General features: G+C 39.3%; 1 protein-coding gene across 2 annotated transcripts; it reads right to left on the bottom strand.

Moving 5' to 3' along the window:
* Window positions 1-1,713: 1,713 nt before the first annotated feature.
* padi2 (peptidyl arginine deiminase, type II) lies at window positions 1,714-12,461 on the bottom strand. 2 transcript variants are annotated; one of them, XM_044348457.1, is made up of 16 exons: window positions 12,122-12,461; window positions 9,535-9,706; window positions 8,936-9,005; window positions 8,557-8,618; window positions 7,923-8,040; window positions 7,262-7,414; window positions 6,917-7,104; window positions 6,476-6,579; window positions 6,186-6,297; window positions 5,114-5,221; window positions 4,852-5,003; window positions 4,528-4,675; window positions 4,258-4,351; window positions 4,062-4,141; window positions 2,604-2,744; window positions 1,714-2,440 (listed from the first exon to the last, which is right to left on the bottom strand). In XM_044348457.1, exons 1-16 carry the CDS (start codon window positions 12,274-12,276, stop codon window positions 2,207-2,209), a joined length of 2,091 nt encoding a protein of 696 aa, XP_044204392.1. In that variant the 5' UTR covers window positions 12,277-12,461; the 3' UTR covers window positions 1,714-2,206. The 2 variants fall into 2 exon arrangements, with proteins under 2 accessions (XP_044204392.1, XP_044204393.1); XM_044348458.1 differs by lacking the exon at window positions 12,122-12,461 and adding an exon at window positions 11,262-11,484.
* Between the last annotated feature and the right edge of the window lie 4,795 nt (window positions 12,462-17,256).

The following is a 17,256-nucleotide window of genomic DNA, read 5'->3' as shown; positions in this document are numbered from 1 at the left end:
GATCACTACATCGACATCCATTTCCTCCTGTTCATACTGGCCATTAAGAGACCCCTTCATAATGCACTTTAGTGATGGGGGACAAAATCCCCAGCCCTCACTCTGTGCAAAAATGTATTTAAGAGTTTATTTGAAGCTAATATGAAGCTTCAGCTGTCCAACTTAGTCAAATCAAGTCAATATTTTTAAGTTATCCATTTTTTAGTGCCATATTCCCTCTTTTTGATCCTTCCACTGCAGCTGAACAGGAAAATACTGTCCGTCGAGACACAAAAAGAGGGACTGTTTAATTAAAATGACTGGAACTGTGGAAGATTTTTTATTAGACAAACTCCTTATATTATCTTCAGATAAAGTTTTAAATGCATTTTTGCTCAAAATGTGGGGATCTTCTCATGGTCCATATAAACAGGAGGAATCATGACAGCAAGCAAAACCTGACTATTGTTTTAAGACACACTTGAAAAATTGTGAGCGTATCCTTTAATGACAGCACGACTGCAAAGATATCTTTCTTTATCTTTTTTAAGCTGTTTTCCTCTCTCTCCTCATCTTTTTACCCTTCACTCACTTTCTCTTCTTTTATGTTCATCTGTGTATCTCTCCCATTTCCCTTTCTCTGTCTCAGCTTTCCCTCAAGAGGCATATCTTGCCAAAAACGAGCCAAGGGCATGTGAACTCAAACACAGACGCAGAACAGGAGCAGGAGTTAGAAGCCAGATGAAGAGACTGACTGATCTTCCTTTGTATGTTTGGCATGGATCTGCTGCCTGTCATGACAGACACCTCGCTCCATGGACATGTACCTATAGCCCCCATTCAAGCTCCATCTGGCACCCTTCTTGAAAGCTCAAGGCAAAGGAAGAGACCTCCGCACCCACGCAGCATCACTACTGACTGTCGTCTGTCAGCTGGTTTAACAGAATAACTCTGCCTGCCTGCTCATTCTTCAGGGCAGTAAGCTCCAAAATCTTGTTTGCCCTCTTTTAAAGATCAGGATTTGAATGAAGGTTTAATCTTGTGACTGAAAGCACGATGAAAGAAACCAATCAAACCATTTAGCTTGTGAAACAGTGGGTCTGCAGAAAGGAGAGTTGTACTAGAGAGGAAATGGTTTATTTTTTAATGTCAACCTCACATCCCACTGTGATATTGTACATGGGTCCAACTTTGATGTGCTCAGTGTGTTTCTGTGGCTGTCTGTCGGGTACATATCTGCTGCAGTGAATGGTGATAATGTGTTGACTGCTGACCACAGTAAACCTGAGTCTGAAACAGCTCACCATTCCTGAGTGAAGAGGCTTTTCCCTATCTAAAGTTTGTTATGAAGGAAAGAACTGACACAAGAATTTTTTTTTGTTATTTCAGTGATAAGAGTGAAGCAGACATGCGATTTATTGTCTAAAGTGAATTAATGATAATTAATTTACAGTATGTGAAAGTACAACAGATTTGAAGACACTGGACCAAATGCAAAACACAGCCTGTTAATGTATACATATAGCTACAAATCACTCAGAACAAATTAAAATATTCAGCATTTGACTCTACTGGAAAATGGCTTAGTTCACTTTTTAGTTCATAATGACACATTTGTGTATTACAGCCTTTTGAAGTCAATATTATGAATTGAAGGACATGATTTCAAATGATTTTCCTCTGGGCTGGAAATGCTTGAGTAGATGGATTACGCCCTCTTGTGGCTCTGTATTATTATTGCACATCATTATGTGGTTCCATTTATCTAACTGTGCTTGCACTGTACGCCAATGGCCGATCCAAACCACAACAGATTGGGAGCGAATCTTCTATGTGCTCAATTCAAATGATTGTATTTCTGTTCTTGTCTGCTTAAGCCCTTCAGAAGATGTTAATATTGCTTTACATCCTTTTTTTGTAAATAGAGCCAACAAAAAGGTTTAATAAAGATGAAGATACAAACAATATATCAAAACACTGCGGTTATGTTTCCTTAATAAATGTTGATTGTTACTTATTGCAAATACTTTGGTATGAAATTAGGCATACATTATTTGGAAAAAAAGGCACTTATTGCAAAATGATTGAGGTAATGTAAGGCTTTGACAAAAAAATTCCCTCTTCAAACATAATCATTCCTATGAAATAGGTTTTCCAAAACAATTTACATTTTTTGAAAATAAAGCCCTCTATCTGCCTCTCTAACCAATCTCCATACAGTTTTCATTCACATCTCCAGATTCCACCACTTGAAGTCAAACGGTTCCCTGCGGACATTGGAGCCACAATGGACCTCTCCCAGCAGTTTGTGGTAAGAGGCGAAGTCGTCAATGAATGTGCATGTGAGGCCTAGGCCTTCCATCAGTGAGCACATCTCAGCCTCCAGGGCACAGCGTCCATTCACCTTGGGGCCAAAGGGCTTCGGGATGCCAAGGTTTTTCCCCAAGACAATCATGTTCACCTGGAAACAGATGTGACGGATCATGTGAAAACCACAAGTGCTATCAGCTCCTAGATTTACTTACATCCTGTTTACTGATGAGTGCTTTAATGCCTCTAAAATGGAAACAAGCATTGGAAAATAATCATAGCCGAGTCATATGCCAGTTTACTGGCAAACATACCATGTCTGGGTAGTAAGCCACTGCTCTGTACTCGTCCTTCGTTTCCTCCATCAACTTGAAGAGGATTGGCAGGTCGATGATGTCCTCATCATCCAGGCCCAGCTCTCTCTTCAGTACATCCCTGTTCCAGTCGATGCAGCTCTGAGAGAGAGTAACCAGTAAAAAGGACACCATGCATTGCACATACTGCATAATACACAAGTTAAAAAGCCATTTTTTCTCATCTAATTCCATATTAATTGTTTCTGTAAACAAATGTGCTGGTAGCATGCAGAAGAATTGACCATAATAAACTGTGTTTTATTTTAATGATAATTTCTTCTTTGATTTTCACTTGGAGGTCATGCTCCAGTATTCAAATTCATTTTGTTTAAGCTACTTTGACTTCAAACAAAAAACTACACTATGTGACCAAAAGTATATGGACACCCCTGCTAATTAGTAAGTTCAACTGCCTTGGCCACACCCAGTGCTATAAGGTTCATGACATGAAGCATACAGCCAAGCAATATCCATTGACAAACATTTGGTTATACTGAAGCACTCAGTGGTTTTCAATGTGGCACTGTCATAGGATGCCATCTTTCTAAAAATGTCAACCCTGTGAGACATGCATCAATCAGCTGTAAGTGCTGTTATTGTGAAGTGCAAACAACAACAGCTCATCGTAAAGCGATAGGCCACACAAGCTCATAAAATGAGGCTGCCAAGTGCTGAAGCATGTAGCAAGTAAAAATGGTTTGTTCTCATCCACTACCAAGTACCAACCTACTTCAGGAAGCAACATCAGTGCAATAACAGTTTGTCAGGAGCTCCATGACATGGGTTTCCACAGCAAAGCAGAGGCACACAAGACTAAAATCACTATGTGCAATGCCAAGTGTCGTCTGGGATGATGTAAAGCAAGTGTGTTTTCTGGAGAGATCAATCATTCTTTACTGGCTTTCTGATGGACAAGTCTGGGTTTAGCTGATGCCAGTGCTGTCTGAATGCATAGTGTCAACTGTTAAGATTGGTGGAGAAGGAATAATGATGTGGGCTGTTTTTGGGTTGTTTGGGTTAAGTCCCTTAGTTCCAAAGGGTAACCTTAATGCTACAGTATATCATATTATATCACACGACAGTGTGATTCCAACTTTGTGGCGACAGGTTAGCCTGTCTAGCCTTTACTTTTTAAGATGCACACCACATAACTGCAACATCATACCCTTCTCTCTACTCATGTTTCCAGTCTCTCCTAAAAACATAAAGGGAAAATGGAACGACATATTCATCAATCACATATGAGACTTATGTTTGGCTGTCCACATACTTATGGCAGATACAGATTACAGCTGCAGTAGGCTGCAAGAATTTATGTTATAATTTTCACAGATTGAACCAAGTCTATCATCTTTCTGAGCTGGAAAGATTTTTTTTTTTTGAGAAATTGATGTCTCATCGTATAATGTGACTCACCTGTACGTAGTTATTTTCAGCTTGCAAACTTTCATTACTAAGTATCTCATCCAAAGTGACTGGTTCTTCATCTCTCTGACCTTTTTTAAAAGTATGGTAGAAGTATTATAGAAGTGAGTGTCAGGACTTTTTATGATGAATTTGTTCATTGCACATTGTAGATTTGCCACAGATAAATTGCTGAAGACAGGCTTACCCTCAAACAGTTTGGCTTGTCCGTGACCATCGTTCTGTAAGTCTCTGAATAGTTTGTAGCCAGCGTCTGGGCTAGCCAGCAGCAGCCGGAAGCCCTGTGAACAGATACACAAGAGACAAAGACAACACTGGCTGTTTCATATCCTGAGAGTTTATGCAATCCCACTGTGTAGGTTACAGCATTTCAGTATGGGCCAGTAACAGCTAAAGGCTTCCTGTTCCACCTGTATTCTCCCTATTTCTATTTGTCTGTTTAAGAGGAAACATTTACCTTTCTGTCAGGTGCAGGAACAAAAGACATGAATTCATCTACGTGGCCGACAACGAGCCAGTCAGAAAATAAGGCAATGGGCTCCTGAACCTTCTGGGCCCACAGGAAGTCTTGAACTACTTTGGTCATGTTCCGTCCTTTAGTTGCCCTTAAAGAAAGACAAATATGTCGGTTTGTATGACAAAATTCTTCTGTCACATGTTCTGTTTACTGTGCCATCCTACAACAAGGAACTGGATTTATTAATCATTTGCTCATGCATAACTGAATGACTCATATTCTCAAGAAGTAAGGGGCTTATCTCTGAATCTGTTGCAAACTCACGTAGGAAAGGCCACTCCAATGATAATTCTGCCCAGGGGATAGTTTTTCCCGTTCACAGTGACGGGAGGACTGACTTCCAGATTACCGAATGAGTCCAAACTGCTCACATCCTTTCTCTGGGCCACCCTTGTCACATATCCAAAGTCGGGTCCCTGAAGACATGAATTTGGTTGAGATAAAACTGAAAAAGCTTTTCCATTTCTAAAAGCATTATATATCTCCAAACATTAGATTTAAAGAGAAATCTGAATCCATCACTCACCAGTAGCTCATTATATGGAAAGTCCATGAGTTCTCCATCTCGAGGGGAATCCAGAACAACAGGGAACCGGTGGTGTGGTGCGTCGATATAACCAAACTCCAGCTCGTCCTAGAAAATTGTAGAATTAAATACTTTTTCTTTCATTCAGAGGATTTAACATATTTTTTCAGTTTTTGCCTAAATGTTTTATGTGAATTGTGACAAATTTTTCTAAGTTTCACTTCTCTTTCTTGTGACGGGGCGGTTGTGAAAGATCCCTCTGATATAATTACAGTTACCAGATAAACTTGGTGGTGTGACTTGTCATATTTCCAGTTCCTGTTTCTTTTTCTAAGACATGTCTCTCTTTCTATGAGGAAGACATAATACTTGTAATTCTTTCTAATTTTTTTGGTATCATCATGCAATTATTGCAAAACACAACCACATACTGACTGTAGCTGCTGTCAGATAAACCTTTCATGACTTGGCTTATTGGTTTGGTTGGATTCGCAGGCACTCTTAAGGCTTTCCACATTCTACCAAAATGTATAACATGTTATAAATTAACATGAGATAATCGTAAGTAGCTGTAATCTCCATGATATTTATTGCCTGTAGAAACATAAATTAAATGTGAGGTTGGGTTCTCAAATTAGTTCATTGACAGTCAATTCAAATGAAGTTGTACAGCCTTTAATCAAAGGCTCAGAGGGCATGATTTCACATGATTAAAAGCTCTCAGTGAGACACACAAAGACTTCTGCAATTTTCTGTTGTGGTTCCAGTAATATTTGCTGTTAAAGTGCAGTTGTAAAAACAATACTTTGCACTCATATTTTGGAATGTTTGATTTAATGAAAGGCTCAGTGGGCCTCACCCACCCATGTTTTCACATGATTAAAAGCTCTCAGTGAGACACACAAAGACTCCTAAGACTTAAACTCCATTTAAAAAGAAATAAAAAGTAATCCCAATGAGGAGCTTCCCAAAAACAGAAAAGGTGAGAATGAGGAGCAAACATCAAATGATCACAGGTAAAGCTAAGCTCCACATGAAAGTGTGACACGAAGCTTGCATTTAGTTTTCTTGCCTGCATCCAGCGATCTCCTCTGTTCATGTACTCGTGGCAAATCTTAAGTTTGTACCCACTCCTGGCCACAAGGTTTCTCATTCCTTTCAGGAATTGATGGTTGTCAGATGTGCTGAGAAGGCAACCACAGACAGAGAAGTGATTCTCATTAAGAAATCTTTTGCAAAATGCAAATTCATGAGTATGAGTCAAAATTAAGGGGATTGCGCTGTTGAAATAGCAGCTCTCTAACATCCTATTGACACATCTATTGTCATCATCATCTTAATTATTCATCAGTCAGCTTTTACCTGCAAACAAACACCTCTAGAGGCTTGAGGGTGTTGGGTGTCATGATCCAGGGTGCCACTCTGAACATAACTTTGTCTGTGAAAATAGGCGTTTCTGGAAGTCCCTGTCAAAACAAGAGAGAGGCTGCTGAGCTTCATGTCTGTTTACACTGAATCTGCGTTTGATCACTTAAATATAATAAGACACCGAATTAACTCAAAGAGAGATTTTGTTATTTCCAAGTAGTGACACAGACACAGCAATTGACCTTTGCTTATTTAGAAGCAAATTGACTTATAAAAATCTATCTAGTTAAGTTATATTATTGATATGCATGAAAGTTCATTCTTGGCCTCTCAGCATAGTTTAACATAAAATATTGAATAGAAATGAGATTAAACTGTAAAACCCTGTAAAAATAAAGATGTGTAAAATGGTGGATGCCATGTTGCAGGTCTTACTGTAGAGATGGGCTCTAACAGACTGAGGTTGATGCTGATGAGCCCGTCGAAATCTTTGTCAGGAAACCTGAGGCCCTCCACATAAAAGTTCATCTCTCCTACACCTCCAACGTAAGGCACTTCCTGGGACAAGGAGTCACTGCTCAGCACCAGTGGATAGTCTTTCACAAATTGGTTGTATAGTTTATCTGCCAAATTAAGAAAAGCATAAACAAGGTTAATTAAAGGCATTTGCTTTGGGAAAAAAAAGTTATTAAAACAGCACAAAGCCTTAAATAACCAAGTGAATTACTTGCATGTTACATCATCTGTTTTGGGGCTTTCTCCGCCCTAATCTTTACTCACACAGGACATTATTCCCCACTTCAGAGGATCTGGCCCTGAAGACTCTGACACTCTCTGCATCTCCCTGAGAGATGTGCATTGTGAGCTTGTAGCCCTCTGGGAGCTTGGCAGGGCCTCTGGTCCGCAGCACCATGACAGACATGTCCTTCAGATCTGAACATCCACAAAGAGTCATATTAATGTTGTTTGAGCTGTTCATTTCTAACCTTGATACCACAGATGTTAGAAAATACACATGTAACATGTACAGGACTACATGAATGTAATTGAGTGACTTTTTGACTTTAAGTTTTAATGCTAAAGCCACATACTGTCAGTTTGTGGTAATATTTATGATAAATGAAAATACAAGGACAAATTAAACTGATTAAACTGCAACATGACGCCTGTTTTTTATTATCAAATTTTAGTTTAACTGGTTTATCTACATCAGAGGCCTAGTTTATCAAACCACTACAGTCACCCACACAGAGTTCTCTAGAATTGTAGGTTTATCAAACCGACCTCACACATCACCACTTTAATCTGGTGACTAATATGAGCAAATATGAGTGACCTTTTGATGCCGATAACAGTTATAAAAGTTAATGATACAGAGGGAAGAAAGACTGGAGTAAGAGTATTCACTAGTGAACAAGAAGCTATATTGATTCTCTTTCACCTGACACTCTGGAGATGTAGTCCTGCTCTGTGTCTGGCTTCTTTCCATAGGACCGCTCTGAGTCACAGTTGACCAAAACGATGGCTCCATGCCCATTAGGACCCCATTTCCAGGACCCCTAACAAGTTTTCAACAAACACGATACCCCTCCCCCACATTATGATTCAAGTTTTTATCTACAGGTACATGTAAATGAATTAGATTGACAATTCCCTTGAAAATCTAAACGCAAAAAGTTTAATAAACAGTGTAGAGTTTAGACTTGCACACACCAAACTGCTGAAACACAAATATTGCAAAAGCACAGTTTAGGTTTAGGAGCAACACATTTATAATAATATCAACAGACAGACGAACGGAAGATAAATCAAGATGACAGAGCAAGGCAAACCTCAGCTACTGACTACAGCCTTATAAGGCTTGTAAAGAGAAATTATCTCACACACAGTGTGCAACATGACAAGCATAAAAACCTTTAAAATAATTCATACACAGCATAAAATCTGCTCCATAAATATAATCCAGGTTGTTGTACACAGCATGTTATTTGTTGTCTATCAGAAAGTGAAAAGAAGAAAAAATATCTCCTTCATTAGGTGTCACACTTTGCGCTGCCGTCTAAAACTGAGCTCACCTTATTGGGGTTGTTCTTCTCCACAAAACCGTCTCTGTCTGCATCCACATCCAGAGAGATCTCTGTGAGACAGATATACAAATATTCCAGATATTGTCTCATAACACAATACAATTATTGTTTTTTAAAAGGCTGTTTAAATACATTTATATTTCACAAATCTGAACATCACCATGTACATGAGTCAACTTGATATCCAAAATAAAGACCATTACAGCTTATATATGAGTCATGTTCAGATTACGATGTGCACTTAAACACACCACTGACGCTGACAGAAGAACAAATCAGAGTTAGAGATTAAACTAATAGTTTGTACATATCTCTTATATATTTTTCTTTGGTAAAATGCATCTTGTTTTATTATGTTTTCACATACCAAGTGCAGTCAGGTGCAGGACTGCTCTCCCCAAGACATCTTTATTCTTCCCATAGTACCGGATTGACAGCTTATAAAGTAAAGGCACAAGTCATTTATACACACAACATTATTATTTTTGGTACCACTTTTATCGTTAAGCCTTAGAGGAGCATGACTGAATGCTGTACATTACAAAGCTCTTGAGTCCTGTTCAGTATGTAACATCTCCTCTTATCTGAAAGGTGATAAATGAATCATCAAAATAACAAAAGGTACCCATGCTGCAGGGAGGGTGAGTGGACTTTGGCCAAATAAAAAAATATATTTCTCCAGACAAGAGTTAAAAAAACTTAAGATAGTCACAGATTTTTATTGTAACAGTTTGCTTTCAGGCTCTGAAACTTACTCATATTTAATATCTGAAATGCAGATATTAATTACTTCATCTGAATTATAAATAATGATGATCATTTACATGACTACAGTTTTCACACAAACTTGAATCATGTTCCTGAGTGTGCATTTTTTTCATTTATGAGCAGTTGTTTCCTGGAGCTGGTCATATGTTGGCACATATTCATCAAGAAATATGACTAATTGTTTTATCATCAGCATACCTTGTTATCATTTTCATACTGGCTGGCACGGCTCATGCTGATGAATAGCACTGAGTTTCCATTGAGAGGGATGGGAGAGAGGTGGGATGTTTCCTGGGACGGCGGCCTGATGCTGTACTGAACATTAGCAGTGCACTTCACAGAGAAGAACTTGGACCCGGGAGGGGCACTCCTGAGAATCAGAAAAATAGCATATTCTGATGCATGTCTGTTTACACAACACAGGCCTACTGTATTAAACAAAAATAGTGTGTCTAAGAGCAGATATTTGTTCCTATACAAATGAGGAAGTGCACTGACATATGAATATAAGCAACAAGCTCATATGTCGTAGCAGGTGGCAAACCAAAATAGCAGCTGTAGTCAATCTATATTCCTTATTGTCAAGAAGACAGCGGAGCGGGAAAAAAGACTTTAAAAACATACTGTCGGTTTTATCAAAATGAAAATTAGGATGGTGTGAGTTCATACATGATGAAAAATTTGCGAATTGCAACTGCAAAATATGTAAAAACTGTCAAGACAGAATGAAGAACTAAATCAGCAGATGGGAGAATTGCCCTCATGTTTCAGTTACAGTTCAATCATTAACTGAAAGGAGCGTCCGGGAAATACAATGGGCCCATATTTACTTGCATGTTTACAGAATCTGACGCTTTTCCTTGTATGAGACCGAGGTGAGGGCGTGCCTACATTCAGCCTAAGGACCAAGACACCTGATAGCCTCTAACGCTCCATCTCAGGTTTTCCATGAGTCAGCTATCTTGTGGTATTGTAATTACCATACATTTATGCTAGAATAAGCACTATGCTGTCAAAATACCCACTGAACAGTACTGGCATGCCCATTGTACATTGAAATTTGCATGAGAAAGTATCTCTTGTTTTACAATAAACAAGTGAACTAAACTAAAACAAGGCACCTTTACATAATCACTGGAATGGATATCCTTTCAAATGATATCAGCCTTTTATTTCTGGCTAGTCCGAAAAGACCTCAGAGCCCCTGGGGGTCCAGGCCATGTCCTAGTTTCCAGCTCTGCCCAGTCAGTAATCCAGCCTCGCTCTATGGTGTTGTGTTGTGTAGGTTGGTATTTGGCAGAACAGATAGACTGCATTTCTTTGGGACAACAAAGTCTCTCCTGTTGGCCAGTAACAAAAGAGGGCTGTTGATTCTCCCCATTGTACAAAAAAAAAAAACCCATGAGATCTGTCACCACCAGGATCTACAAATGATATCCTTCCCACAACTCTCTCTGTGGGTTAACAATGGAGTTCTTACTATGTACGTTTCATAAAAAAGGAAATAAAATAAAATTAATAAAAAAGGAAAAAAGGAACATATAGATTAGACTTTAACTGTCAGTCTCTAACATAACAACATAGCAGTGGTAAAGAAAATAATACACTAAGGTCTAAGGATAGAAGATGTTGTATGCTGTACAGATTGTAAAGCCCCCTGAGGCAAATTTGTGATATTGGACTATATAAATAAAAATTGAATTCTATACATTTATATACTAAACTATAATACAATATAATATTTTTTTTCCAAAAATAAACATTTTTTTTCTGGAAATTAACATAAGAGATCAGAATAAAGCAAAATAGCATATGAGTCTTTGTGTGTGTGTGTGTGTGTGTGTGTGTGTGTGTGTGTGTGTGTGTGTGTGTGTGTGTGTGTGTGTGTCGCTGTATATGACAGCAGGTTGAACATATGGTCCTACCTGTGCAGCTTCACGTTAAGCTCAGAGCCGACCACGCATATGACATTTGTAGTTTTGTCATAATCTACTCTGAGAGTCCGGGGGTGCATCATGGCTGCGGTCGCCCCACAGAGTGTGAGGCAGTCAGTCAGAGTGTTACAAATACCACCGGCTGATCCGTGGACAAGACAAGCTGAGACACGAACTAGCCTTGTTTATGATCCGGTGTGAATGCAACAAGTGATTATGACGGCTGCCTGTTGAAGATTTTGCCCATCTGGGCGGTGATTGGTCAGACCCCCACCCCCTCTGTCCTTCGTCACCACTGGGCTACCTCCTGTGTCGTCTCTCTCTCTCTCTCTCTCTCTCTCTCTCTCTCTCTCTCTCTCTCTCTCTCTCTGTTATCTCTCTCTCTCTCTCGTCTCGTCTAGTCTCTCAGATTATGTGTCTCTCTTTATGTTGTCTTTGGTGTCTTTTTGTGTGTGTGTGTGTGTGTTTATTTTTCTCGAGGCAATATTTCGCATAAAGAAACCGAGATAGGACAAACAAATACTGTAGCCAATTTTACAAATAATTAATTATAGCCTACGGCGTCTTTCACGTGAATTCTACTGTATATTACAATAATTATGGCAGGCTGTACCGTGGTTTTATTTAGTTTGATCACGTAATTGTAGCTAAAAACTCGGAAGCAGCACAACAGCTTTTCCTCAATTAGATGAAAAATGTAAAGTTAGTTAAAAAAAAAAAAAGCTCGTGCCAAAACGCAAAAGCCACCTCCTGCTCAATCATCACCACCATCATCGATAATAACAAGCACAATGTATGTATTTTACAGGTTAAAGTTTTCTTGCCCAGTGGATAATTACGAAACAGCTCACCTGTACAGGTTTGCCTTCAGAGAGGTGCCAACAATATGGAGAACACTTTGGGCGTTTTCTGTGTCCAGACGACATGTTCGAAGATATTCTTGTTCAACTCTTTTCCTCTTGTTTAAGAAAGCAGGAATGTCGGTTTGGGTTGTTTGTTGAAACATGGCTGTTTAGTTGATCGCCTCAGACTAATGACAGATTTGTGGAGCGATAGTTTTTGTTTCTGAAAGGTGCCTCCAATACGTAATTTGAGATAGGAGGGACTCTGCCTTTTGAATCATATATTTGGCAGGAAACCAAAAAAAGAAAAACCTGCTAAATATGGCATTAAGTTCTCTTGTGAATTGTATGGAAGCCCAGTTCCGCCAGTAAAAAAAAAAGATGTTACCTGATAATTTGAAAAAAAATGTTCATTTTAAGTCACAATTATGATATTAAAAAGTCAAAAGTACAAGATAAAAAGTCAACATTATGAGATAAAAAGTCACAAATATGAAATAAAAAGTCAAAATTATGAGTTAAAAAGTCGAAATAATGGGTGTTAGTTCAGTGCACATGCGCTCTAGTGGCGCTGTTTTCCAAAGGTCCTTCCATCATGTCAGTATTGCATTGTCAGCATTATAGTTGATTCAACATCCAGCCTAACATGTTATTATAAACTGCAATAACTACCAGTAGTAGATCATCCAGTGTTGTCATAAACTGCGTCAAACTAAAATCAAATGGAGTGATTATGCCCCCTTACCCACTTTAAAGTATTGAATATGTGATAATAACAGAGGGCAGCCTCAGAAAATCAGAAACCAAGAGACCTACTTTAAATATTAAAAGGAAAATATAATATGAAATAATGCTCCCTTTCTCCCTTGTTGAAGGATTTAAGATTTAAATTTAAATTTAAGCTTTAATGTTATTCCTCAGAGGTGCAGAGGTTCTTTGAACTGCCACAAGATAGATGAGCTAAGTGCATACATGAGGTAACAGCATGTGTCTGAGGAAGATATACAGCAAATGGAACAGGAGAAGGTAGTTAATATAGGAAAGGCTTAATTCTGACAAATGCCACATAAACATTAAAAAACACAAAGTTTGAAAGAACTTTGTAAATAATATCTGGTGCTATGCAGGTTGTTCATTGTTATACTTTAATGCACTTGACATAACCTCCATGCTCCTATGGAATAACCTCTCTGCAAATGTCAGACAATCTGAGTCCTTTAAATGTAAACTTAAAACTCATCTTTTTGCCTTAAACCACAATTAGTTGCCTTTAATTAAGTACTTCATGACCTTGTACTGCATGGCAGGTCGGTTTCTGTCTCAATGAAATTACTGAGCGCCGTCCTGCTGACGCGACTATTGATTATTGCAACTGTTCTGACAACCATTGCATCTCTCTAACCTTCTGTTTGTTCCACAAGCACATGAGTGTCCCAGCTGTGTGCCCCTCTCTCTTCTCTCCCTTTTTTCTACTCCTGTCCTCTCTTGTCTCTGTGACATCTCCTGCTGGACCAGCACCCATCCTGGAACCACTCTGCTTCGCTGGCTGTCGGTGCCATTCCCTGAGGTTTTGGATCTGGTTCCCCATCAATGATGTCTTTATCCTTCTCTCTCTCTCCTGTGTGAATAATGTCTTTTCTTGTCTCTTCTCCTGTGTGTGTGAGTGCTGTGATGTGAGTCTCCCCTGTCCTCCTGCCAGGTCTCCATGGTGATGGAGGTCACGCGGCTCAGGTCCTATTCTGTTCTGGTGGCACCTTAAAACAGCTTGGTGTCCGCTTCATCACATTCTTCATATTATAAATCCATTATGATTTTGTTATAGAATAATGCTGTATTCTGTAATTGTGTTCTATTCTGTATACACAACATCTATTGCACGTCTGTCCGTGCTGGGAGAGGGATCCTTTCACTGCTCTTCCTGAGGTTTCTTCCATTTTTTAGGGAGTTTTTCCTTATTCGAATTGAGGGTCTAAGGACAGCGGTTGTTGTATTGCTGTACAGACTGTAAAGTCACCTGGGGCAAATTTGTGATTTACGATATTGAGCTATACAAATAAAATTGACTCGACTAAGAATTCATGAGATATTTCTTCATTTTAGATTGATCCATTGTCATAGGCCTCATGACAGATGACCAGCTAAGAGAGTAACTGCCATCCTATAGTGATCGGCTGGCTGTTTTTGGATACTGCAGATGGAAGGAAAAAGAAGCCAGCAGTCGCAAATCAAAAGTCTTTGAGTGACTGAGAGGAAACCTGTCAAGCAATAAAGGTGATCGTGAACATATGTCTGAGAGAGAGTATCAAACCACTCCAAAGAATGCACAGAAGAATCAGCGAAAAATTGAGTTGGGATGGATGCATTTCAGAATTGGGCAAGTACGAATCAGAAAGGATGGGGGAACCAGAAAAGAGAGTGTGCCGAAGGACAGTAAAAAACAGAGCTTGAAAAGGCTGTGCAGCTGATTTTTTTCAGGTGGAAAAAATGCAGAGGGGAGCCCAACTGATTTTGACACTGACTTAACTGACTTTTAGTAGAATTCATTGGAGGATAGTACCACAGTCAGGGAAGTGTATGAAAAGACAAAGTTACCTATATAACCAAGAAGAAAGACATTGCCTGTGACTTAAATCAGGAGGAGGAGAATAGTGATGCAACTGCACAAGAAGGTGAAAAGACACATGACAGACGTGATATCTATCGCTACTCGCCAGACACTTCTGCAGTGGCACTGTAGAGATAAATACTTTAGATGTCAGTTATTTTTAATCATCGTTCAATCTGCTGGTTTCCAGTGCTCGTCACACTGTCTGTTCAGTTTGGTTCTCAGAAAACTTCAAAAAAGTTGATGCATTTCAGCCATATGGCCATCTTCTGTTCCTAAATCAAGTCTAAATCTGGCAGGGCATCCATTAGCATGATCATAGCATCCACTAAGTAGCCAGTGATGATGTTTGGGTCACTGGTTGTTTTATAAGCTTCAAGCCATATCATCTTTCTGGAAAACCCTTCAATGCATCCACTGGTTGCAATTCCAGAAGGCTTAAGCTTGTCATAGCCATCAGTGTGCCAGACATAGTTTGGACCAGAGCTGTGGTAAACACGCCTTCGCAGTCTGTGACTTGACCTCAGGTCATCACCTTCACCATTCAATAACTGTAGCAATATTCAAACTGTTTCTCTGTCACAATTCCATACAATATTTTTGGTGCATTCATCTGTAACTGTGACACTGACCAGATATTTCCAGTTGCTGTTCAATGAAGGTTGCCATGTCAGCCACATTGGTTTTATTCTTTCTACGCCAGAGCTGCTTCTTGCTTAAAATCTGTCCAAGAATGTGTTTGCTTAGTACACTCTCATGTGAATCAGCAAGCAAATGAAGTATTTTATCTGTTGTAGAGCCATGTTTAAAGTATTCCTCAATGACCTCACAATCCATTTCTGTATCAAATTGAATAGGAGGCCTCATGCCAAAGAGCTGCTACCTTGTCTGTTTATCTTATTTTATTGTGGCGTATTTTATTCTACCTAACCTTCTGTACCTTATTTGCTTGATTTTATTTTATAGTAGTGCTGAAATATTTAGTCTTTTCTGTACATTCATGTAGAGAACATCATGTAAATTACTATTTACAGTGCTGCTTGGAAGTTTGTGAACCCTCTAGAATTTGCCCTCTTTCTGCATAAATATGACCTAAAACGTGATCAGATTTCCATTCAAGTCCTAAAACTAGATAAAGAGACATCAGTTAAACAAATGAGACAAAAACCTTACACTTGTTCATGTATGTGAACCCCTAGGATTATCAATTCATTTGAAGGGGAAATCACAGCCAGTTGTTTCAATCAATGGGATGACAATCACATGTGAGACTGGGAGGCCCTACCTTATTTAAAGAAGAGAGATCTGGGTCTTCACTGTCAAACTCTGAGCTTCACAACACAGGTTTGTGGAAGTGTGTCATGGCTCAAACAAAGGATATTTCCGAGGATCTTAGAAGAAGAGTTGCTGATACTCACCAGGCTGGAAAGGGTTACAAAACCATTTCGAAAGGGTTTGGACTCCACCAGTCGACTGTCAGGCAGATTGTGTACAAATGGATGACATTCAACACCATTGTTACCCTCCCCAGGAGTAGTCGAACAACAAAGATCACACCAAGAGTAGGTGTGTAATAGTCTGGGAGGCCACAACGGACCCCAGGGTAACATCTAGGAAACTAAAGATCTCTCTTGCAGTGGCTACAGTCGATGTTAATGAGTCCACCATCAGGATAACATTGAACATCAATGGTGTGCATGGCAGAGTTGCATGGAGAAACCCACTACTCTCCAAAAAGAACATTGCTGCTGTCTACGGTTCGCTCAAGACCACTTGGATAGCCAGAAGGTGATTAGAACAATGTTCTGTGGATGGATGAGACCAAAATTGAACTTTTTGGCTTGAATGAGAAGCGCTATGTTTTGCAATAAGCAAATATTGCATTCCAGCATAAGAACCTTAGCCCATCTGTGAAACATGGTGATGGTAGTATCATGGTTTGGGCTGCTTCACTGCCTCTGAACCAGGACAGCTTGCAACCATTGATGGAGCTCTGAGTCGTACCAGCCAATTCTACAGGAAAATGTCAAGGTATCCGACTGAAGTTCAACAGGAAGTGTGTCTTGCAGTAGGACAACGACCCTAAACACGCAAGTCATTCTACAAGAGAATGGTTGAAGCAGAAGAAAGATAATGTTTTGGAATGGCCGAGTCAAAGTCCTGTCAGGACGAAAGAAATGCAGTGGAAGGACCTGAAGCATGTAGTTCATGCAAAGACGCCCACCAACATCCCTGAGTTGAGACTGTTCTGTAAGGAGGAATGGGCTAAAATTCCTCCAAGCTGATGTGCAGAGCTGATAAAGAGTTACCAGAAATGTTTGGTTGAAATTATCGCTGCAAAAGGAGATCACACCAGTTACCAAAAGCAAGGGTTCACATACTTTTGCCTCTCACAAATATGTAAGATTGGATAATTTTCCTCAATAAATAAATGAATCTATTTTTAGGACTTGTGTAAATATCCAATCGTGTTTTAGGTCATATTTATGCAGCAATACAGAAAATTCTGAAGGGTTCACAATCTTTCAAGCAGCACTGT

The sequence above is a fragment of the Thunnus albacares genome, chromosome 4, assembly GCF_914725855.1.
Source record: "Thunnus albacares chromosome 4, fThuAlb1.1, whole genome shotgun sequence".
Taxonomy (NCBI): Eukaryota; Metazoa; Chordata; class Actinopteri; order Scombriformes; family Scombridae; genus Thunnus; species Thunnus albacares.
This window is presented reverse-complemented; position numbering and strand designations above follow the sequence as displayed.